Raw genomic sequence first — 25,002 nt, 5'->3', positions numbered from 1 at the left:
AATAAAATTAATTTTAGTGCAAATTGGTCAAAATGTTGTGAAACTGTAGTGATTAATGTATTGCTGGTTGGTTCAAGACCAAATTGTTGAAGGGATCTAGCTGTTCTGAACTTGGTGGTGGTATGGGGACTTCAGGCTTCTGTACCTCGTGTGTAGATATAACTGATGATGGGGACTCATGTGCCCGTAATGCATTGGGCAGAGCCCCCTACTCTGCAGCTTCATATGTTTCTGTGCATTCAAATTACCACACGAGACCATGATGCATCCAGTCACGATGCTTTCAATACATCTAATGAACTTTTGTGGAGTGTTTGATGATAAGCTGAAACTCCTTAATCCCTGAAGGAAGTAAAGCTGGATGCAGCTTTCCCAATGATGCATACATGTGGTGAGTCCAGGACAGGCCATCTGATATGTCAACACCTAGAAATTTAAAAGTTGTCAACTGTCTTCACTGCATATTGTCCTATGTAGAGTGGTGTAAGTTCATCCTCTTTCCCCTTCCTAAAATCAATAATCAGCTCTTTAGTTCTCCTGATTGTTTCAGCAGCACCACTCTACCAGGTGATCTATCTTGCCAGCTCAACATCCAACAACAGTAGTGTTGTTGTCAAGTTTGAAGGTGGGATTGGAGCTCTACTTGGCCACACAGTTATGTTTATAGAAAGTAGAGCAGAAAGGTTGATGTGCACCTGTGTTGGTGATTAGTGAGGGGGGTAATGTTACCATTCCTCACTGATAAAGAAGTTGAGTATCCAGTTCCAGGCCCGGGTCCTGAAGCTTGATGATGAGTTTGGATGAGATGAATGCGATGAATGCGAGCTGTAGTTGATGGACAGCAGCCTGATGTATGATCTTCTGTTGTCTGGATGGGTCAGAGCAGAGTGAAGAGCCTGAGAAATTGCACTTACTGTTGACCTGTTATGGCAGTAGGCAAATTGGATGCATTCAGGATATTAGTAAGACAGGAATTGATTTGCACTTTAACCAACCTCTCAATGCACTCGGTTACAAATGATGTCAGTGCCACCAGATGGTAGAGTCATTGAGGCTGGTTTCCACACTCTTCTTGGGCACTGGTACAGTAGATTTCTTTTTGAAGCAGGTTGGAACCTCAGACCATAGAAGTTAATTATGCCTGTAAATACTCCTGACAGTCCACGGAGACCTTTAGTACTCAACCAGATACACTGTCTAGTCCAGACATTTTTTGTGAAATCACCCTCTTGAAGGATGCCTGGACATTGGCCTCAGAGACTGAAATTGCAGGGTCATCTGGAGATGTGAGTCTGTCATCGGTATCATAGTTCTCCCTATGAAAGTGTACATCGAAGGCGTTGAGCTCTCCTGGGAGTGGTGGGTCAGTGCCACTTGTGCTTCCTGATTTCATCTTGTAACAGATTACATGGTGCAAGCCCTGCCACAGCTGTTGAGCATCCATCTGCGATTGCAGTTCAATCCAAAACTGCCTCTGCAATCAAAAGGGTGTTCCAGAGGTCATACTTGAGCTTCTTGTATAATTCTGGGTTGCCAGCCCTAAATGCCATAGATTTAGTTTTCAGCAGATTACAAATCCTTCGTCTAAGGTCAAAATGCTGGTTGAATGCGGCAGGCCAGGCAGCGTCTATAGAAAGAAGCACTGTCGACATTTCAGGCCGAGACCCTTCGTTAGGACTAACTGAAAGAAGAGATGGTAAGAGGAGGGGGAAATGCAAGATGATAGAAGACCGGAGGGGGAGGGATGAAGCTAAGAGCTGGAAAGTTGCTTGGCAAAAAGGATACAGAGCTGGAGAAGGAAAAGGATCATGAGACGGGAGGCCTAGGGAAAAACAAAGGGGGAGGGGAGCACCAGAGGAAGATGAAAAGCAGGCAAGGAGTGATTGTGACAAGGACAGAGAGAGGAAAAAGGGGGGGGGGGGAAATTGATAACTAAATAAGGGAAGGGGGTAAGAAGGGGAGGAGGGGCATTAATGGAAGTTAGAGGTCAATGTTCATGCCATCAGGTTGGAGGCTACCCAGACAGAATATAAGGTGTTGTTTCTCCAACCTGAGTGTGGCTTCACCTTAAAAGTAGAGGAGGCCATGGACTGACATATCAGAATGGGAATGGGACCTGGAATTAAAATGTGTGGCCACTGGGAGATCCTGCTTTCTCTGGCGGTCAGAGCGTAGGTGTTCAGCGAAACGGTCTCCCAGTTTGCATCAGGTTTCACCAATATATAAAAGGCCACACAGGGAGCACCGGACGCAGTATACCAGACCAGCCGACTCACAGGTGAGGTGTCACCTCACCTGGAAGCTCTGAGTGGGGCCCTGAATAGTGCTGAGGGAAGAAGTGTAAGGGCAGGTGTAGCACTTGTTCTGCTTACAAGGGTAAGTGCCAGGAGGGAGATCGGTGGGAAGGGATGGGGGGGATGAATGGACAAGGGAGTCACGTAGGGAGCGATCCCTGCGGAAAGCAGAAAGAGGGGGAGGGAAAGATGTGCTTGGTGGTGGGATCCCATTAGAGGTGGCGGAAGTTATGGATGATTATATGTTGGACCCGGAGACTGGTGGTGTGGTAGATGAGGACAAGGGGGACCCTATCCTGAGTGGGGTGGCGGAAGGATGGGGTGAGAGCAGATGTGCGGGAAATGGGAGAGATGCGTTTGAGAGCAGAGTTGATGGTGGACGAAGGGAAGCCCCTTTGTTTAAAAAAGGAAGACATCTCCTTCATCCTGGAATGAAAAGCCTCATCCTGAGAACAAATGTGGCGGGGACAAAGGAATTGCGAGAAGAGGATAGCATTTTTGCAAGAGATAGGGTGGGAAGAGGAATAGTCCAGGTAGCTGTGAGAGTCTTTAGGCTTATAGTAGACATCAGTAGATAAGTTGTCTCCAGAAATAGAGACAGAAAGATCAAGAAAGGGGAGGGAGGTGTCGGAAATGGACCAGGTAAATATGAGGGCAGGGTGAAAGTTGGAGGCAAAGTTAATGAAGTCAGTGTGCTCAGCATGTGTGCAGGAGGCAATAGACAATAGGTGCAGAAGTAGACCATTCAGCCCTTTGAGCCTGCACCACCATTTTGAGATCATGGCTGATCATCTACTATCAATACCCGGTTCCTGCCTTGTCCCCATATCCCTTGATTCCCCTATCCATAAGATACCTATCTAGCTCCTTCTTGAAAGCATCCAGAGAATTGGCCTCCACTACCTTCCGAGGCAGTGCATTCCAGACCCCCACAACTCTCTGGGAGAAAAAGTTTTTCCTTAACTCTGTCCTAAATGACCTACCCCTTATTCTCAAACCATGCCCTCTGGTACTGGACTCTCTCAGCATCTGAACATATTTCCTGACTCTATCTTGTCCAATCCCTTAATAATCTGATATGTTTCAATCAGATCCCCTCTCAATCTCCTTAATTCCAGCGTGTACAAGCCCAGTCTCTTTAACCTCTCTGTGTAAGACAGTCCGGACATCCCTGGAATTAACCTCGTGAATCTACGCTGCACTTCCTCTACAGCCAGGATGTCCTTCCTTAACCCTGGAGACCAAAACTGTACACAATACTCCAGATGTGGTCTCACCAGGGCTCTGTACAAATGCAAGAGGATTTCCTTGCTCTTGTACTCAATTCCCTTTGTAATAAAGGCCAACCTTCCATTAGCCTTCTTCACTGCCTACTGCACTTGCTCATTCACCTTCAGTGACTGATGAACAAGGACTCCTAGATCTCTTTGTATTTCTCCCTTACCTAACTCTACATCGTTCAGATAATAATCTGCCTTCCTGTTCTTACTCCCAAAGTGGATAACCTCACACTTATTCACATTAAACGTCATCTGCCAAGTATCTGCCCACTCACCCAGCCTATCCAAGTCACCCTGAATTCTCCTAACATCCTCATCAGATGTCACACTGCCACCCAGCTTAGTATCATCAGCAAATTTGCTGATGTTATTCTCAATGCCTTCATCTAAATCATTGATGTAAATCGTAAACAGCTGCGGTCCCAATACCGAGCCCTGTGGCACCCCACTAGTCACCACCTGCCATTCCGAGAAACACCCATTCACCGCTACCCTTTGATTTCTATCTGCCAACCAGTTTTCTATCCATGTCAATGTCTTCCCCCCAATGCCATGAGCTTCGATTTTACCCACCAATCTGCTATGTGGGACATTATCAAATGCCTTCTGAAAATCGAGGTTCACTATATCCACTGGATCTCCCCCGTCTAACTTCCTGGTTACATCCTCGAAAAACTCCAACAGATTAGTCAAACATGATTTATCCTTGGTAAATCCATGCTGGCTCGGCCCAATCCTATCACTGCTATCTAGATATGCCACTATTTCATCATTAATAATGAACTCTAGCATCTTCCCTACCACCGATGTCAGGCTGACAGGTCAATAGTTCTCTGTTTTCTCCCTCCCTCCTTTCTAAAAAAGCAGCGCCAATGCAGTTGTCGATATAGTGAAGGAAAAGAGGGGGGATGGATACCCATATAGGCTTGGAACATGGACTGTTCCAGAAAGCCAACAAAAAGGCAGGCATAACTGGGACCCATGCGGGTGCCCATGGCTACACCATTAGTTTGGAGGAAGTGGAAGGAGCCAAAGGATAAATTAAGTGTAAGGACTAATTCTGCTAGACGGAGGAGAGTGGTGGTAGAGGAGAACTAGGTCTGGAATCCAAAAAGAAGCAGGGAGTCCTTCTTGGTGGTAGGTGGAGGTATATAGGGACTGGATGTCCATGGTGAAAATAAGGTGGTGGGAGCCAGGGAACTTAAAATCATTGAAAAAATCCAGAGCCTGAGAAGTGTCACAAACATGGGTAGGAAGGGATTGAACAAGGGAGGATAAGACAGTGTCAAGGTATGCAGAAATGAGTTCAGTGGGGCAGGAGCAAGCTGAGACAATAGGTCTACCTGGACAGGTAGGTTTGTGGATCTTGGGTAGGAGGTAGAAACGGGAAGTGTGGGGTGTGGGAACTATGAGGTTGGTGGCAGTGGATGGGAGATCCCCAGAGCTGATAAGGTTGGTGATGGTGTGGAAGACAATGGCCTGGTGCTCCTTAGTAGGGTCATGATCAAGGGGTAAATAAGAGGAGATATCAGCAAGTTGTCGCTGTGCCTCGGCCAGACTACTACAGCAACCCCCCCCCCATCAGCGAGTTTTATGGTAAGGTTGGGATTGGTGCGGAGGGAGTGGAGAGCAGAGCGTTCGGAAGGAGAGAGGTTGGAATTGGAACAAGGTGCGGTGAAGTCGAGACAGTTGACCCCTTCAACTTTCACGCATGCTGAGCTCATTGACTTCATTAACTTTGCCTCCAACTTTCACCCTACCCTCATATTTACCTGGTCCATTTCCAACACCTCTCTCCCCTTTCTTGATCTTTCTGTCTCTATCTCTGGAGATGGCTTATCTACTGATATCTACTATAAGCCTACAGACTCTCACAGCTACCTGGACTATTCCTCTTCCTACCCTGTCTCTTGCAAAAATGCTATCTCCTTCTCACAATTCCTTCATCTCCGCCACATCTGCTCTCAGAATGAGGCTTTTCATTCCAGGATGAAGGAGATGCCTTCCTTTTTTTAAAGAAAGGGGCTTCCCTTCCTTCCCCATCAACTCTGCTCTCAAATAGATCTCCCATTTCAGGCACATCTGCTCTCACCCCATCCTCCTGCCACCCCACTCGGGATAGGGTTCCCCTTGTCCTCACCTACCACCCCAGCAGCTTCCGGGTCCAATGTATAATTCTCTGTAACTTCTGCCACCTCCAACAGGATCCCACTACCAAGCACATCTTTCCCTCCCCCCATTTCTGCTTTCCGCAGGGATTGCTCCCTACGCGACTCCCTTGTCCACTCATCCCCCCCAATCCCTTCCCACTGATCTCCCTCCTGACACTTATCCATGTAAGCAGAACAAGTGCTACACCTGCCCTTACACTTCCACCATTCAGGGCCCCAGACAGTCCTTCCAGGTGAGGCGACACTTCACCTGTGAGTCGGCTGGTGTGGTATACTGCGTCCGGTGCTCCCGGTGTGGCCTTCTATATATTGGCAAGACCTGACGCAGACTGGGAGACCATTTCGCTGAACACCTACGTTCTGTCCGCCAGAGAAAGCAAGATCTCCCAGTGACCACACATTTTAATTCCAGGTCCCATTCCCATTCTGATATGTCTATCCATGGCCTCCTCTACTGGCAAGGTGAAGCCACACTCAGGTTAGAGGAACACCACCTTATATTCAGTCTGGGTAGCCTCTAACCCGATGGCATGAACATTGATTTCTCTAACTTCCATTAATGCCCGTCCTCCCCTTCTTACCCCCTCCCTTATTTAATTATCTATTTTTTCCCTGTGTTTTTTTTTCTCTCTCTCTGTCCCTCTCACAATCAGTCCTTGCCTGCTTTCCATCTTCCTCTGGTGCTCCCCACCCCCTTTCTTTCTCCCTAGGCCTCCCATCCCATGATCCTTTCTCTCCTCCAGCTCTGTGTCCCTTTTGCCAATTCACTTTCCAGCTCTTAGCTTCATCCTCCCCCTCCTGTCTTCTCCTATCATTTTGCATCTTTCCCCTCCTACTTTCAAATCACTTACTATCTTTTCTTTCAGTTAGTCCTGATGAAGGGTCTCGGCCTGAAACGACAACTGTACTTCTTCCTATAGACGCTGCCTGGCCTGCTGCGTTCCACCAGCATTTTGTGTGTGTTGCTTGAAGTTCTAGCATCTGCAGATTTTCCCGGGTTTGTTTTGTCTGGGGTGTCTGGTTGGGGAAGACTTGAAATGCATTTATAGGTGCACACTCATCTTTACGTGTTTGTATGAGGTCAGTGATGACTGTGGCACATTCACTCAGGTGTGTCAATGAAACAGTGAACATGCTCCATTCCACTCACTCGAAATAATCCTTTCTCATTGAAGAAATTAATATATTGACACTTCAGGAATACTTGTCATATTTTCATACACAAAAGTGATCACCTTTGTTTTGAAATTGTATTTTAATTCATCCAAACCATTTCTTGCAATGAGTAAGCATTGAACCATCCTCTTTGAAATCTGACTAAAAGTGCTAGCAGTGAAATTCTGCAAATGGATGGATTAGTAAATGATGCACAATCTTGTTGCCTACAACATAAAGTTAACACTTTCCTTTTGATACTTTTGATATTCCTGAGACAGACTGTAGGATGACTGCTTTGTCCTGAGGAAATCGCACCCTTTCTTCACATGTTGAGCATGCACAATAGAAGCTGTGAATTGTTTAAAATCTGAGGACTAGCTGATCTCAGGTTTGCATGATGTAGATGCAAGACAGATAAACTAACAAAGCACAGGCTATGCTCTGTACTGTTCCAGTTTTAGTACTGCAGCTGTTTAAGATCTTGTATTGAATTTTACCACTTACTTTACAATAAATCTTTCTTGTTTTCAACTAGAAATGCAATCACCTGTTACAAGGATGGCGTCTCCAACTCACAAACCCTCGAGTAGCCTCACCTCAGTTTTTCATAGCATTCAGCACTCTTCAGGGCGGAAACACAAGAAAATTCCGGCAGCGCTGAAAGAAGTAAGTGGGACACTCAAAAACTGATATTCTTCTGACTGTATCACAGTTTAACAAGAACAATACAACAGTCAAGGCATAAATACTTAAGTACATCTGTTAATGAGGTTCTATCAGTGAAGAGAGTGGTTTCCTGGTCAAGCTACAATGGCATAAACACATCTTAAGATGTAGAAATTGATTGTTGATTGATTTAATTTGTCAAAATATAGAGGGAATGACTGTAGAGAAACAATATCCAGGGACATACTACTCGGCCCTCAAATCTGTACTGCCATGCAATAAGATCATGGTTGATCTGATAGTAACCTCAACTTCACGTCCCTGCCTACCTCGAGCAATTTTTCACCCCTTATCAAAAATCTTTCTGCCTCTGCCTGAAAAATACCATGGCCATATAACCTAACAGTACATCATATGGATAAGGGAGAAAATTGTTGTACTTCTTGAAATCACAGAGATAACATGCAAATTCCACACAAAAGTCATCTGAGGTCAGCATCAAACTCAAGTGATCAGTATGTTACTTGTCTTGCTGCTTTTGATTCCATGCTTACTTGACTGACCTGTCTTCGGCATTTATGAATGTGAGTGATTTTTCCTTCTCCTGTTTTTCAACAGGAAATATGAAGCTCATATTTGGTAACCTAATATTTCTACATTGGTAGGCAGAATATTAAAGCATCAGTACATTAGCCCACACTAGTTTATGCTGGAATGGATGGGAGGAGAATGTAAAAACGATAGATAATTCTGATAAAGTTGCAAACGACTTGCTTGTTTTGTGCTATGACCAACCAGTGACAATGTTATTTACTTATAATACAGTTAAATATCCTTAGGGTCACAAGCAATAGTTACAGAATTTGATGCTGAACCACATAGTGAAATGTTCATTCAGATGACAAGCTTAATCAAAGGAAGTTGTCTTAAAGGAGAAATTATACTTAATAAGGCAATTCTAGTGTTTAGCTGAAGACACAGCTGTCGATTGCGGGTTGATTTAAATGTTAACTGCCCCATTCCTAGGTGAACTAACATAAGCATTATAAGAGGTTTTAGAGCAGGAGGAGATTGAAGAGTGGCTGAGAGTTGGGAAGTTAGGGTGGGTGTGGAGGTTCTGAGATGGTGGTGAGATTTGACTTTTTTAAAGTGGGGTTTAATTTAAGTAGGAGTGAAAATGGACAAAGAGCATCAGAGTGGGAGTGATGGTGATATGAGCAGAGATTTTGCATAAGCAAGTTTATGAAGGGTAGCAGTAATGGGCTGGTAGGCACAGTTTGGAAGCAGCCACTGGTAGAGGCAACAAGTGTACAGATGAGGGTTTCACAAGCTGTTGAGCTGAGGCAGAGCAGTCAGGCTGTTGTAGAGGTGGTAAGTTCATCTCTGTCTCGTGCATGATAGCGAGGCTGCAGCCCTTTTAGTTCAGTCTTAGTTCAGAGAGAAGGATAGAGCTGGCGCCTGAGTGTAGAATTTGTGGTGAGGCAGATTTATGTTTCTGATATTTAGTTGTAGGCAGTAAATTTTTGCTTAATTACGGCATGTTATGCAATCTGTTGACTTAGACATAGTGAAATGGTCAAGAGAGGAGAGATGGTGCGCTAAAGCTGGATATTATCAACCAATATATGATGGTGATGCTGTACATTCAGAAGGTGTTTCAGAGGGATGAGAAATCCAGGATAAATCCTTCGAGGATAGAGAAGTCAAGGGTTCTTTTTTGAGGAGAGGGATAGAATATTGAACAGTTCAGCGCAGGACAGACACTGGCCCGCAATGTTGTGCTCAACAAATTAAATCACTAATCAAATGGCCAACTAAACTAATCCCCTCTGCCTACACAATGTTCATGTCCTTCCATTCCTCTCACACTCATGCACCTGTCTAAATGTCTTCTAAAAACCCCTAATGTATCTGCCTTGACCACCACCCCAGGAAGGGCTTTGCAGGCACCCACCACTCTATATGTACTGTCTACCTACATTTGTCCTACCAAGGTGCAACACTTCACATTTGACCGAGTTAAACTCCATCTGCCATTTCTCTGCCCAATATCTGCAGCTGATCTATATCTCACTATATTCTTGGCCAGTCTTCTATGCTACCACACCACCAATCTTTGTATCATCTGCAGACTACATTTTCATCCAGGTCATTTGTATACATGACAAACAGCGGAGATCTCAGCACAGATCCCTGTGGAACACCACTAATCACAGTTGATGCCCAAAGATTTGAAGGAGTAAGATGTAGAACCTAACTCTCAATTTACTATTGACATAATCCTATTTTACTACCCACACATTTACATCTGCTCTCCCTCCACTTCTGCCAATGCCACCCTCACCTACAAACAAGGGGCAGTTTGCCTCGGTAAGATACCACATTAACCTTCACATCTTTAGTCCGTGACAGTGTAGGAATTTTACTCTGCACGTTAGTCACAGGGACACATAAACAGACCATCAAGAGTTAATGCCTTATCTCCTCTAAGAACTGCAACATCCTGGGTGTGGGCTAAAATGTCTACAACTTCTGATTCTGAAGGCAAAAGGAATAGTGATGGAGTGGAACTGAGATGAGATTCATTGCACTCATTAATGTTAAATCATCACCTTTTCCCTGCCCAAAGAACGAATATCCAAAGCGATTTATCTCTTTAATTCATAAAAATTGAATGAAAGTATTCAGCTGATATGTGACATAACTCCTTGGATGATGGATTCCGTGAATAAATTAGCCAAAAGTTTTGGCACCCCGGTCAAAATTTCTGTTACTGTGAATGGCTAAGCAAGTAAAAGATGACCTGATTTCCAAAAGGCATAAAGTTAAAGATGACACATTTCTTTAATATTTTAAGCAAGATTACTTTTTTTATTTCCATCTTTTACAGTTTCAAAATAACAAAAAAGGAAAAGGGCCCAAAGCAAAAGTTTGAGCACCCTGCATGGTCAGTAGTTAGTAACACCGCCTTTAGCAAGTATCACGGCTTGTAAACGCTTTCTGTAGCCAGCTAAGGGTCTTTCAATTCTTGTTTGGGGGATTTTTGCCCATTCTTCCTTGCAAAAGGCTTCTAGTTCTGTGAGATTCTTGGGCCATCTTGCATGCACTGCTCTTTTGAGATCTATCCACAGATTTTCGATAATGTTTGGGTTGGGAGACTGTGTGGGCCATGGCAAAACTTTCAGCTTGCACCTCTTGAAGTAGTCCATTGTGGATTTTGAGGATCATTATCCTGTTGTAGAAGCCATCCTCTTTTCACCTTCAGCTTTTTTACAGACGGTGTGATATTTGCTTCCAGAATTTGCTGGTATTTAACTGAATTCATTCTTCCCTCTACCAGTGAAATGTTTCCCGTGCCACTGGCTGCAACACAAGTCCAAAGCATGATTGATCCACCCCTGTGCTTAACAGTTGGAGAGGGGTTCTTTTCATGAAATTCTGCACCCTTTTTTCTCCAAACATACCTTTGCTCATTGCGGCTTAAAAGTTCTATTTTAACTTCATCAGTCCACAGGACTTGTTTCCAAAATGCAATAGGCATGTTTAGATGTTCCTTTGCAAACTAATGATGCTGAATTTTGTGGTGAGGAGGCAGGAGGTTTTCTTCTGATGACTCTTCTACGAAGGTCAAATTTGTGCAGTTGTCGCTGCACAGTAGAACAGTGCACCACCACTCCAGAGTCTGCTAAATCTTCCTGAAGGTCTTTTGTAGTCAATCGGGGGTTTTGATTTGCCTTTCTACAAATCCTACAATCGTTCTCTCGGAAAGATTTCTTGGTCTTCCAGACCTCAACTTGACCTCCACTGTTCCTGTTAACTGCCATTTCTTAATTACATTACGAACTGAGGAAACGACTACCTGAAAACACTTGTAGCCTTCTCCTGCTTTGTGGGCATCATTTATTTTAATTTTCAGAGTGTTAGGCAGCTGCTTGGAGGAGCCCGTGGCTGCTGGTTGTTAGGACAAGGTTTGACGAGTCAGGGTATTTATAAAGATTTGAAATTTGCGTCACCTAGCCTTTCCTAACAATGACTGTGAACAAATCATAGCCCTAACAAGCTAATTAATGACCTTGGTAAAAGTTATCTGAGAGCTGAAATCTCATGGTGTGCCCAAACTTTTGCATGGTGCTCTTTTCCTTTCTTCACTCTAAAATTGTACAAAATAAAAATAATACACTAATCTTGCTTAAAATGTTGAAAAGAATGTTTCATCTTTAACTTTATGACTTTTGGAGATCAATTCATCTTCTACTCACTCAACTATTCACAGTAACAGAAATTTTGACCAGGGTGCCCAAACTCTTGCCTGCCACTGTAGAGTCAGAAAAATACAGCACAGAAACAGGCCCTTTGGAGCATCTAGTACGTGCCGAACAAATTAAATTGCAAAGTCCCGTCAACCTGCACCTGGACCACTCCATACCTTTGCCAAACTTGTATCTATCCAAACTACTCTTAAACATTGAAATCGAGCTCACATGCAACACTCGTGCTGGCAGCTCTTTCCACACTCTCACAATGTTCTGAGAAGCTGCCCCTTCATGTTCACATTCAACTGTTCACTTTTCACCCTTAACCCATGACCTTTACTTGTAGGCCCACTCAACCTCAGTGAAAAAACCAACTTGCATTTACCCTATCTATACCCCTCAAAATTTTGTACACCTCTATCAAATCTCCTCTCAATCTTCTGCATTCCAAGGAATAAAGTCTTAACTTATTCAATCCTTCCTTGTAACTCAGGTCCTGTAGTCCTGGCAACATCCTTGTAAATTTTCTCCGTACTCCTTCAACCTTGTTTACATCTTTCCTGTAGGGTTAGTGTTAGGGTTCACCAATGTCTTAAACAACTGTGGTTGACAAGGGAAGTCAAAGTTAATGTAGAAACAAAAGGGAGGGCATACAACAAAGCAAAAATTAGCAGAAAGGTACAGGATTGGGAAGCTTTTAGAAACCTACAGAGAGCAACTAAAAGAATCATAAAAGGGGAAAAGATGAAATATGAAAGCAAGCTAGCAAACAATGTCAAAGTGGATAGAAAAAGATTTTTCAAGTATGTTTTAAAAAAAAGAATAGATGAGAGTGGATATAGAACTGCTAGAAAATGAGGTCTGAAAAATAATAACGGGAATCAAGGAGATGGCAGGTGAATTAAATGAATACATTGCTTCAGTCTTCACTGTGGAAGACACTAGCAATGTGCCAGATGTTGAAAGGTGTGAGGGAGGAGAAGAGAGTGCAGTTACTATTACAAGGGGGAAGGTGCTCAAAAAGCGGAAAGACCCAAGGGTACTTAAGTCTCCCAGACCAGATGAACTGCACCCTAGGGTTCTGAAAGAGGTAGCATTAGAGATTATGGCAGCATTAGCAATGATCTTTCAAAAATCATTGGACTCTGGCTTAGTGCCAGAGAACTGGAAAATGGCAAATGTCACTCCACTCTTTGAGAAAAGAGGAAGGCAACAGAAAGGAAATTATAAACCAGTTGGCCTGACATCAGTGGTTGGGAAGATGTTGGAGTCAAGTGTTAAGGATGAGGTTATGGAATATTTGGTTACACAGGACAAAGTAGTACAAAGTCATCATGGTTTAATTTGGGGAAAAACCTGCCTGACGAACCTGTTGGAATTCTTTGAGGAGATTACAAGTAGGATAGATAAAGGGGATGTAGTGGATGTTGTATATTTGGTCTTTCAGAAGGCCTTTGACAAGGTGCCACACATGAGGTTGCTTACCAAGTTACTGCTTACAGGAAAGTAGCTAACAACTTTAGAGCATTGGCTGATTGATAGGGGCAGCTAGTGGAAATAAAAGGATCCTTGTCTAGTGGTGTTCCGCAAGGGTCAGTGATGGAGCCACCTCTTTTTATGCTGTTTGTAACTCTCACTTCGCTTAGCAGCTTAATATAGGGGGTGATAACCCCCCCCCCCCACCCCCGGCCCGGCCAAACTTCTAGAAATCTCGTTTGGGTGGATGCTGCGCAATGTGTCCCCTGTTACAAATCAGTACCCTGAAATAACAAATGGTACATGATATGCGATTAAACAATTAAGCTTTATAACTCTTTCTTTGACTATATGGTTAGTAGAGAAACAAAATAAAAGAAAAGGAAGGGCCCAATCTTATTAACAGTCTGCGCAAAGTTGGAGCTCACTCATAGGCCAATCGGTCCCCATTGACCTCCTCTGATCGTCACTGCCCTTCGGACCCTCGTTCTGAGTTCACCCCGTCTGGTGGTCTACCAAATCTCTCCCTTTGCATTCCTTCCCCCTGAGAAATCAACTGCTTCCAGGTTCACAAGACAGGGCAACTAAATCCTGATTGGCTAACATGCATCCACAGTCCTGTTATCTCCAGCCATAACCCAAACATTGCTGCTACAGAGAAACCATTTCCTCAGCAGTAAACATTACAAAGAAGCCATTACATTAGCAGTGAATCCTTACAGCGTGTTACATCCTCGTGACATCCAGGTGTAAAAGGCAGTGACATAGCTCCCCAAAATGGTAGAGATCACACCCTGCTCTCCTGGCGCTACATGGACCAGCTTATCCGGTGGTCTCCTAATTCTCTTGAGGTCTCTGTACCTCCTCACCTAACTCTTCAGGCTCAGACGCTACAGGGGATACTTCTGGTCTACCTGGCGAATCCTCCCCCAACCTGTCACTTGTGCCCCCCTGCAACTCAGTGTCCCATGTCCAGACCCCACTTCCTCTGCTTCAGGGTCCCGCTGTAACCCAGGCTGCCCACAGATAGCACCCCCACCCCCGCTTCACCTGACTCAGTGGGAGAAGGGTCAGGAGTCTCTTCCTCAATCACTGGGGAGTTAACAAAAGGCAGAATATATGGTTGAAGTCAGAAGTTTACATACTCCTTAGTCAAATACACTTAAACTCAGCTTTTTACAATTCCTGACATTTAATCTGAGAAAATGTTCCCTGCCTTAGGTCAGTTAGGATCACTACTTCATTTTAAGAATGTGAAATGTCAGAATAATAGTAGAGAGACTAATTTATTTCAGCTTTTATTTCTTTCATCACTTTCCCAGTGGGTTAGAAGTGTACACACACTTTGTTAGCATTTGGTAACATTGCCTTTAAATTGTTTAACTTGGGTCAAACGTTTTGGGTAGCCTTCCACAAGCTTCTCACAATATGTCGCTGGAATTTTGTTCCATTCCTCCAGACAGAACTGGTGTAACTGAGTCAGGTTTGTAGGCCTCCTTGTTCGCACACACTTTTTCAGTTCTGATACCTTAGAACTCATCTTGTTAACGGATGCACAAAATAAATCGACATAAAGCACAGATGCTCATAGGCATGTGTTTAAGCAAGAGTGCAGTTCCGGGGGAGGAGCTTGGCGGCTCGGCGCGCGCTGCCTTTTCTCTTAACAGTGAAAACACCTTCTGTTAGCAAAAACAGGTAACCAATGTAGGTATTTCGTAACAGCGTGGTGTTGTAAAGCAAATGTTTGAAAAATGGGGGGCACCTGTATGTGAATTTAACCTCCATAGTGTTTTCCTCATTTTCCTTTCCAGAATTAGAGACATAGAGATTGGGCTATGGTCTGACAGATCAATTGTTGCAATGTTACACTTCTTTATCTTGAATGTATGTTAAATATAAAACAATGTCTATCCTTGAATAAGCTAAATGAGGTATATGAGTAATGTGTATTGTCTTTACTAGTGCGGTGTAATTCCCTCCACACATCTAGTATTCCCAATGATTTCACTTTCCTAGTCAGAGCTTTATTCTGAATAAGTGTTTCTGAAGAATCTAATACAGGGTTTAACCTAATATTAAAATCCCCTCCACAAATTTCTGCCCCTTGAGAGCTGGCCATTAGGTCAAAAATGTGTCTATAGAATGACCATACACTCCCTGGTGGAGCATAAACATTCAGTAATGTTATTTCAGTCCCTTCTATTCTTCCTGTAATCCTTACAACTCATCCATCCTTGTCTTTAATCTCTGAAATATGTTCATAGTTAAGAGTACTTGATATTAAAGTAGCTACTCCTCTTTTGTGACTCAGTTTATATAATGAATAAAATACATGCTTAAAGCCCATTTTTAATTTTGCATGTTCGGATTGGCTCACGTGAGTTTCCTGAAGGAAAGCTATTTGTGCCCTCTCTTTTTTCAATTTAGACATGATCTTATTTCTCTTAATTGGATTCAAAACCCCATTAACATTATAGGAAATTATTTTTACTGGTTCAATTTGCATTTTTCTCTAGAAAAGAAAACACTCTCCTTTTCTAAGCAAACAGTAAGCAATCCCTTCTCAACAGTACACCAAAACACAAAACCAAACCCTAGGCATTTTTGAACTTAGAATATTTGAAAGTTTTCCCCGACTTCCAACAGTGAGGCCTGAGCACCGAGCTGCCTCAGTTCAGAGGGATAACCTCTATCTCCAGCCCGTGATAGAGGGCCCTCCACAGTGTGAACAGTCACAGAGAATTCTCTCCTTTTTGTGTCTCGACCATATTGCTATCATTCAAGTTATTCCGTCTAGTTTATTTTCAGTTATTTTCAGTTTTCCCTTTAAGTCCGATTTACTCTTTTCAGTCATTTCTCTTAATTAATCTGTACTCTCTGTACGTTCGCGTCTGTATGCTTGCAGTTACTTTGGTTCGAGTGGAGCGTTCTCGCTGCACTGGCTGCCATGACTGCCGAATCCTCTCCAGTAGCGACTCCGGTTGGGTGATAACTTTTGTAGGTAGTCCCCAGTCTGCCAGGTCCGACATTGCCTCCTCCACTTTACGAAAACAAAGGGTTTTTGTCCCTTTGTCGTAAAAGACTCTTAGCCACGCCAGGTACAGGGTCTGGAATCTGTTGTTTTCCTTCAGGGCCCTCCGTGTTTCCGCGTATTCCTTCCGTCTGGCAAGGATCCCCGGTGTGTAATCATGGTCAAAGCTGATTTTACAGTTGCTCCACATAAAGCCTTTCTTTTGCCATGCCAGTTTAAGCACTTCTTCCTTCGTTCTGTAGCTGAGAAATCTGACTAGAATCGATCTGGGCTGGGCGCTGCCGGAGGCTGCGGTGCTAACGCCTGTGGGTCCTTTGTATCTGTAGGTCTTTTGCATCTAGTATATCAAGGTTCTCTCTAAGCAGCTTCTCCACGAAGGGAGTCACCAATCCGGGTTTACCTTCAGCTCCTTCGGGAACTCCATAGATCCTCATATTTTCCCTTCTCAGTCTATTAGCTCCCACTGGAGCTGCTCTTGCATTTCTGCTATCACTTCTGTGTTTTGCAGCCTGTCCTCAGTCCCCACAATGCTCACTAGCTTCATCTAAATTCAAATTAGTTTTTACTATTTCTCCTGTAATATCTTCCAGCTGTTTGTTGTTATCTTGTCGGAAATCACGAATCTCTCTGAGAATCAAAGTCAGGTTCACTGACTCTTCCTCACGATCTCCCTCCTGGCTAGCTGTGGGGAAGCTAGGCCCCTCATCTTGCTGTGTCTCGTCGTTTTTATCGGCCATCTGAGCGGGCTTTTTATTCTTGTACTGAGATATCATCCTTGCCCCTTTTATTGATATAGTTATACAATTCTAAATATTTGTCTAATTTCGACTTGGAGGCAGTTTACATTCTTTTTTGTCAAGAGACCTTCACTGCCATTCCCTTGGTGACCCGGAAGTCCCCCCATAGCTGGGACTTTGAATCTGATTTTTCCATTTATTCACCAGAGAGGTAAGGGCAAATACTAACTCAGAATTCTCACTCTTCACCGGGGGACGTGGACCAATTAGACATTCCAAATCCGACCACTCTTTCCCCTCACTCCTCAGAAATGATAGAACCGTCCCTGAAATCTCTGCCCCCAGCTACCTCAGCGCTGGTCTGCATTAAAACGAGAGCTGCACCCGCCATTTTATCAAACCTCTGCTCACAATCGCAACTTTACCCGTACCTAACAGTGGAATTACCAATACATCCAGAGTACAACTATCTGCCCCACGGGTTCATTGCTCTGGGTAATCACACAGCATCCAACGGAATCAATCCCAAATGTAGCCCCCACAATTGTAACTCTTGCTTCGCCTAGCGGCTTTATATGGGGGGGTGAAAACCCCCGACCCGGCCAAACTTTAAAAAAATCTCATTTGGCTGGATGCTGCGTGCTGTGTCCCCTGTTATGAATCAGTACCCTGAAATAACAAACAGTACACAATATGCAATTAAACAATTAAGCTTTATAACTCTTACTTTGACTATATGGTTAGTAGGGAAACAAAATAAAACAAAAAAATGGGCCCAATCTTATTAACAGTCTGTGCGCAAAGTTGGAGCTCACTCATAGGCCAATCGGTCCCCATCGACCTCCTCCAATTGTCACTGACCTTCGGACCCTTGCTCCGAGTCTACCCCGTCCGGCAGTCTACAAAATCTCTCCATTCGCTCCCTCTCCCCCTCTCCCCCTTCCCTCTCCCCCTCTCCCCTTCCCTCTCCCCCTCTCCCCTTCCCTCTCCCCCTCTCCCCTTCCCTCTCCCCCGCTCCCCTTCCCTCTCCCCCTCTCCCCTTCCCTCTCCCCCTCCCTCTCCCCCTCTCCCCTTCCCCCTCCCCCTCCCTCTCCCCCTTCCCCCTTTCCCCTTCCCCTCCCCCTCCCCCCTTCTCCCCCTTCTCCCCCCTTCTCCCCCTTCTTCCCTTCTCCCCTTCTCCCCTTCTCCCCTTCTCCCCCTTCTCCCCCCTTCTCCCCCTCCCCTTCTCCCCCCTCCCCTCCCCCCCTCTCCCCCTCTCTCTCCCCCCTCTCTCTCCCCCCTCTCTCTCCCCCCTCTCTCTCCCCCCTCTCTCTCTCTCCCCCCCTCTCTCCCCCCCTCTCTCCCCCCCTCTCTCCCCCCCCTCTCCCCCCCTCTCCCCCCCTCTCCCCCCCCTCTCTCCCCCCCCTCTCTCCCCTCATCTCTCTCTCTTCTCCTTCCTCGCTCCCCTCTGTCTACAAAATCAATTGCTTCCAGATTCACAAGACAGGGCAACAAAATCCTGATTGGCTAACATGCATCCTACAGTCCTGATATCTCCAGCCATAACTCAAACATTGCTGCTAAGGAGAAACCATTACTTCAGCAGTGAACATTACAAAGAAGCCATTAGATTAGCAGTGAAACCTTACAGAGTGTTACATGTGTATAAATGATTTAGGTGATAGAATAGATGGCTTTGTTGCCAAGTTTGCAGATGATACTAAGATTGGTGGAGGGGCAGGTAATTTTGAGGAAATGGGAAGGCTGCAGAAGGACTTAGACAGATTAGGAGAATGGGCAGAAAAGTGGCAAATGAAATACAATGTTGGAAAATGCATGGTCATGCACTTTGGTAGTAGAAATAAATATGCAAACTATTTTCTAAATTGGAGAAAATCCAAAAATCTGAAATGCAAAGGGACTTGGGAGTCTTTGTGTAGAACACCCTAAAGGTTAGCTTGCAGATAGTGTCGGTGATGAGGAAGGCAAATGCAATGTTAGCATTCATTTCAAGAGATTTTGAATAAAAGAGCAGGGATGTGATGCTGAGGTTTTATAAGGCACTGGTGAGACCTCACTTTGAGTATTATGAACAGTTCTGGGCACCTCATCGAAAAAAAGATGAGCTGACATTGGAGAGGGTCCAGTGTCAGTTCACGAGGATTATTCTGAGAATGAAAGGTTTATCGTATGAGGAATGTTTGAATGCTCTGGGTTTGCATTTGCTGGAATTCAGAAGGATCTCATTGAAACGTTTTGAATGTTGAAAGGCCTAAACAGAGTTTCGCATGGTGGGGGTGACTAGGACAAGAGAGCACAGCCTCAGGATAGAGGGTCCTCCATTTAAAACAGAGATGCGGAGAAATTTCTTTAGCCAGTGGGTGATGAAATTGTTTCCACAGGAAGCTGTGGAGGCCAGGTTGTTGAGTATACTTAAGGCAGAGACTGATAGGTTCCTGATTGGACACAACATCAAAGGCTACAGGGAGAAGGCCGGGGAATGGGGCTGAGGAGGGGATAAAAAAGATCAGCCATGATTGAATGGCAGATCAGACTTGATGAGCCAAATGGGCTAATTCTGCTCCTATGACTTATTGACTTGCAGTCTTCAACAACTTCAACATAACATCTCATCTCCTGTACTTCGTACTTTAATTTATGAAGGCCAACGTGCCAAAAGCTTCTTTTACAACTCTATCTGTGCCACCACTTTCAATGAATTATGGACCTGTATTCCCAGATCCCTTTGTTCTACCACACTCCTCAGTGCCCTACCATTCACTGTGTAAGACCTACCCTGTTTGGTCCTACCCAAGTGCAACACCTCACACTTGTCTGCATTAAATTCCATCTTCTCATCTATTTTTCTAGTCCTGATGAAGGGTCTTGGCCAGAAATGTTATTCTTTTCCATAGATGTTGCTGGGCCTGTTGAGTTCTTCCAGCATTTTGTGTGCATTGCTCAGATATTCTTCCAGCATCTGCAGATTTTCTCATGTTTTTAAATTCCATCTGCCAATATTCAGCTCATTTTTCCAGCTGGTCAAGGTTCTGATAGCCTTCCTCACTGTCCACTACACTCCCAATTTTGGTGTCATCCACAAATTTGCTGATTTATCATCCAGATCATTGATATTGATGACAAACAACAATGGACCCAGCACTGATCCCTGTAGCTCACCACAAGACACCAGCCTCCAGTCAGAGAGGCAACCATCCACTACCACTCTCTAACTTTTCTCACAAAGCCAGTGTCTACTCCAGTTAACTAGCTTATCTTTCTTGCTGAGCAACCTCCCATGCAGGACCCGGTCAAATGCCTCGCTATAATCCAGGTATCCAACATCCACTACCTTGCCTTCATCAACTTCCCTGGTAACTTCCTTGAAAAACAATAAGGTTGGCTTGACACGACTTACCATACACGCTGCCATGCTGACTATCCCTATTCAATCCATGTCTATCCAAATATTCATCTATCTGGTCCCTTAGAATACCTACCAATAACTTTCCCACCAGTGACGTCAGTTTCACTAGCCTACAAGTTCCTGGTTTATTGTATGGATTTGTTGAGTATGCTCACAAGAAAATGATTCTCAGGGTTGTGTATAGTGACATATATGACAATAAAATTTACTTGAACTTTGGATAGCCATGGATTAATTTGGGATGGTCAGCATGGCAAGTAATGTCTAATAAATCAAATAGTTTTTTAAATGAATACAGAACCATGGTGCATTCATTCAGATCCCTAGATGAGTCCTTGAACATGGCCCAGTCCACTGACTCAAAGCAATCCCATAGCTGCTCCCCTGCCTCTGTGACAACCTCTTTGTTGTTCTAATCTCTGAAGCTTTGCTCTTTGCCTCTTGCTCTTACTTGTATGCAGGTAGGAAAAGAACAGGCAGGTGATCAGATTCCCTGAACTGCGGTCTGGGCATGGAATGGATTGCATTCCTTATCTTAGTATGTTGAGACCTCTAATGCTGCAGGTTATCTGCCTATGTTAATTGGACAGTGTTTTATTCAAACAAACCTGGCTGAAGTACTCTAGAGTAGTTACCTGGTTGGCACAACATGTGTGGTAGATTTTCTATGTTTCTATGAAGTTCCTGACTATGATTTGAAATGTGTTGGGATGGACTGTTTCTTGTTTGGAACCGGCAGTATCACGAGTGCTTGGTTATAATCGGCCGCTGGTGGTATGTAAACTGCTGTCAGGATCACACATGAGAACTCCCTTGGTAAATAGAATGGATGGCATTTGACCATCAGGTGTTCCAAGTCGAGGGAACACAAATTTGACAAAATAGCCATATCCGAGCACCACTGAAAGTTTATCATGAAACACGCACCTCATCCTCTTGCCTTTTCTGAATCCGCTGGTCAATAGACAGTAGGTGTAGGAGTAGGCCATTTGGCCCTTGGAGCCAGCACCGCCATTCACTGTGATCATGGCTGATCATGCATAGTCAGTACCCCGTTCCTACCTTCTCCCCATATCCCTTGACTCCACTATCTTTAAGAGCTCTGTCTAACTCTTTCTAGAAAGCATCCAGAGAATTGGCCTCCACTGCCTTCTGAGGCAGAGCATTCCATAGGTCCACAACTCTTTGGGTGAAAAAGTTTTTCCTCAGTTCCATTCTAAATGGCCTACCCCTTAACTGTGGCCACTGGTTCTGGACTCCCCCAACATCAGGAACATTCGATCTATTCTGTAAATCGGGAAGGCTTTGAGTCTGATCGCTGTAGCTGGTGTGCCTGGAGAAAGCCATGTGTCAATAGAACAGGCTGTCATTTCCCTCCGATACAACAGTCTTGCCCTCAGGTCCTCAATTTTGTTCTCCAGTGACTGTACATTTGCCAACAAGATGCTGGGTAGAGGAGGCCTCATCCCTCTGCATTTTAGCCTGGCTTGTCATTTCCACATATCCCTCCCCTGCCCCCATCCCCACCGCCATCTCTGTTCCAGCCATGGGAATGAACCTTCATCCTCTTAAAGGTACCACACCTGCCTGGACTGCCCAGTCCTTCAGACAACTATTAAGTTGGTTTAAAAGTGTATTGCTTAGAAGGAGGGGAAGGTACATACTGCAGATTGCAGTAAGAGTAATTTAAAAAAAATATTTGGAAAAATTGTCTGTAACCCACAGAAGGTTGCCAATGATCACAGGCACCATCTTAGGAAACTCCGGCCCCTCAGAATACCTTCCAATAACTTTACTACTACTGATGTCAGGCTCACTGGCCTATCACTTCCTGGTTCATTTCCGAAGCCTTTCTTAAACAGTGGAACAACATTAGCTATGCTGTGGTACCTCACCTGTTGCTAAGGATGATTTTAGTATCTCTGGTAGAGCTACAGTTTCTGCATGTCACCCACAGGGTCTGAGGAAACACCTTGTCAGACCCTGTGGATTTATGCAACCTTATTCTCCTCAAGACAGCAAAAATCTCCTCCTCTGTAATCTGTAGAGGGTCCAATATCTCACTGCTGCTTTGCCCCCCTTCTATAGAATCTGTGTCCAACTCAGATGTAAAATATCCATTAAAGATCTCTCCCATCTACTTGGGCTTCACACGTAGGTTACCATTCTGATCTTCCAGAGAGCCAATTTTGTCCCTTGCAGTCATTTGTTCTTAATATATCTGTAGAAATCCTTAGGATTCTTCGTCTCCTTGTCTGCGACAGCAACCTTGTGGCTTCTTTTAGCCCTCCTGATTTTCTTAAGTATTCTTTTGCTTTTTTTATACTCCATAAGCACCTCATTTGTTTCTACCTGCCTCTATCTGTTAAACACCTTTTCTTAACCACAACCTCAACATCTCTTGAAAACCAAGGATCCCTACACCTGTTACCTTTTACCATTTATTCTGTCAGGTACGTACAAGCTTCATACTCTTAAAATTTCACATTTGCAGGTCTTCCACTTACCAAGTACACCTTTGCCAGAAAACAGCCTGTCCCAATCCACACTTGCCAGATCCTTTCTGCTCATACCAAAATTGGCCTTTCTCCAATTTAGAATCTCAACTCACAGACCAGACCTAGTTTTTTCCATATTTACTTTGAAACTAATGACATTATGATCACCAGATGCAAAGTGTTTCCCTGCACAACTTCTGTCACCTGCCCTGTCTGGTTCCCTATTAGCAGATCAAATATTGCACACTCTCACCGGAACCTCCATGTACTGATGAAGGAAACTTTCTTAAACACATTTGACAAACTCTATCCCATCCAGTCCTTTTACAGTATGGGAGTCCCAGTCAATATGAGCAAAGTTAAAATCACTTGCATTTCTTGTGTTTATTGCAATAGTCTGCAATCTCTCTGCAAATTTGTTCCTCTAAATCCCACAGATTGTTGGGTGGTCTATAATATAGCCCCATTAACCATTCTTATTTCTTAGTTCCATCCATTGAGTCTCACAAGAAGATTTCTCCAGTCTGTTGTGACTGAGCACTGCCATGACATTTTCCCTGACTAGTAACAAATTCTAATGTAAAGAATTATCAGTAGCCATATATTAGGGTGTATCTCATTCTTGATTTGCAGTTTGAAGTGTTCATAATGTGCCTTCATGTTGCTACATTGCTGACTAATTTGGTTAGTACCTTTTTAACCATTGCCTCTTAGAGGAGTTTGAAGCAGGTGTTTTATTTGGAGATGCAGCAAGGTAACAGGCCCTCCCAGTCCAATTACACCCATGTGACCAATTACTAGCTAACACACAGCAATGGGGAGCAAACCAAAGCACCCTGGGCAACTCACAGAGACCATACAGACTCCTTATAGACAATAGCAGAATTCAACCCTGGTCACTTGCGCTATAATAGTCTTAAGCTTACTGCTACACTACTGCGTGCCATGATGTTAATACAAAATTAAAATATCAAATAAAATAAAGCAGAAAATGCTGGAAATATGCAGAAGGTCAGGCACCATCTGTGGAAAGAGAATCTGTTAATGTTAATTAACAAGAAATAAAAATGAATGTATTTTGTGATTAGAGAGCAGGTGGTGAGGAAGAGAGAGCAAAGGGGGAGGTGTTATCGAGTGGAAGGCAGGCCAAATTAATATCAAGGAAAAAGTATCTTTGAGATGTAAAGAAACAAAAAGTTGGCTGTGAAGTGATGCAAATGGATGAAGCAGATTTAGTATCAGAAGTATCTGAACAAAATATTGTGAATATAGGAGGTACTAAAATAAAAGCGTTTTTAAGGAAACTACCAGAAAAAAAGTCAATGAAGGAATTGGATGTTGCCTACATGGCCTTTAGCAAGGCTTCGCAGCTGGTCCAAAAGTTTTAGTCACTCAGTATTCAGGATGAAGCAGTAAATTTAATTACTGCTTGGCTTAGCGGGAGAAGCCAGAGGGTGGTAGTAGATGATTGTCTCTCTGACTAGTGGTGTACTGCAACAACCGGTGCTAGGTGTATGGTTGTTTGTCATCTATATCAATGATCTGGATAATAATGTGGTTAACTGGATCAGCCAATTTGCAGATGACACCAGGAATGAGGGTGTAGTGGACATTAAGGAAGGCTAGCAAAGCTTGCATTGGGATCTGGGTCAGATGGAAAAATGGGCTGAGAAATGCCAGATGAAACTTAATGCAAACAAATGTGAAGTGACAAGAAACAAATCTATAAACAGACCTAGTCCTTGAATCTCCTTATGTAATTGGATCCTCAATTTCTTCACTTGTGACCTCAGTCAGTTCAGATTGGCAACATCTCCTCCACTATCTCCATCAGCACAGGTGCATCACAGGCTTGGTACTTAGTTCCCTGCTCTACTCGTTTTGTACTTATGACTGTGTGGCTAAGCACAGCTACAATGCTATATTTAAGTTTGCTGACAATATTGTTGTTGGCTGAATCAAAGATGGTGATGAATTGACAAAAAGGAGGGAGGTTGAAAATCTGTTGAGTGGTGCCACAACAACAACCTCT

At 43.9% G+C, this 25,002-nt stretch overlaps 1 protein-coding gene across 4 annotated transcripts in view; it reads left to right on the top strand.

The window, feature by feature from the left end:
• Positions 1–25,002, top strand: part of fgd6 (FYVE, RhoGEF and PH domain containing 6) — a 150,321-nt gene that overhangs the window by 112,392 nt on the left and 12,927 nt on the right. For all 4 annotated transcript variants that reach the window (XM_059987767.1, XM_059987769.1, XM_059987768.1 and 1 more), the window contains one exon: positions 7,439–7,569. In XM_059987767.1, the coding sequence (XP_059843750.1) occupies positions 7,439–7,569 (131 nt within the window). The remainder of the gene's footprint in view (positions 1–7,438; positions 7,570–25,002) is intronic.

Source organism: Hypanus sabinus, chromosome 13, assembly GCF_030144855.1.
Source record: "Hypanus sabinus isolate sHypSab1 chromosome 13, sHypSab1.hap1, whole genome shotgun sequence".
In the NCBI taxonomy this organism is placed as follows: domain Eukaryota; kingdom Metazoa; phylum Chordata; class Chondrichthyes; order Myliobatiformes; family Dasyatidae; genus Hypanus; species Hypanus sabinus.
Note: the sequence above shows the minus strand (reverse complement) of the source record. Positions and strands in the feature narration are given on the sequence as shown.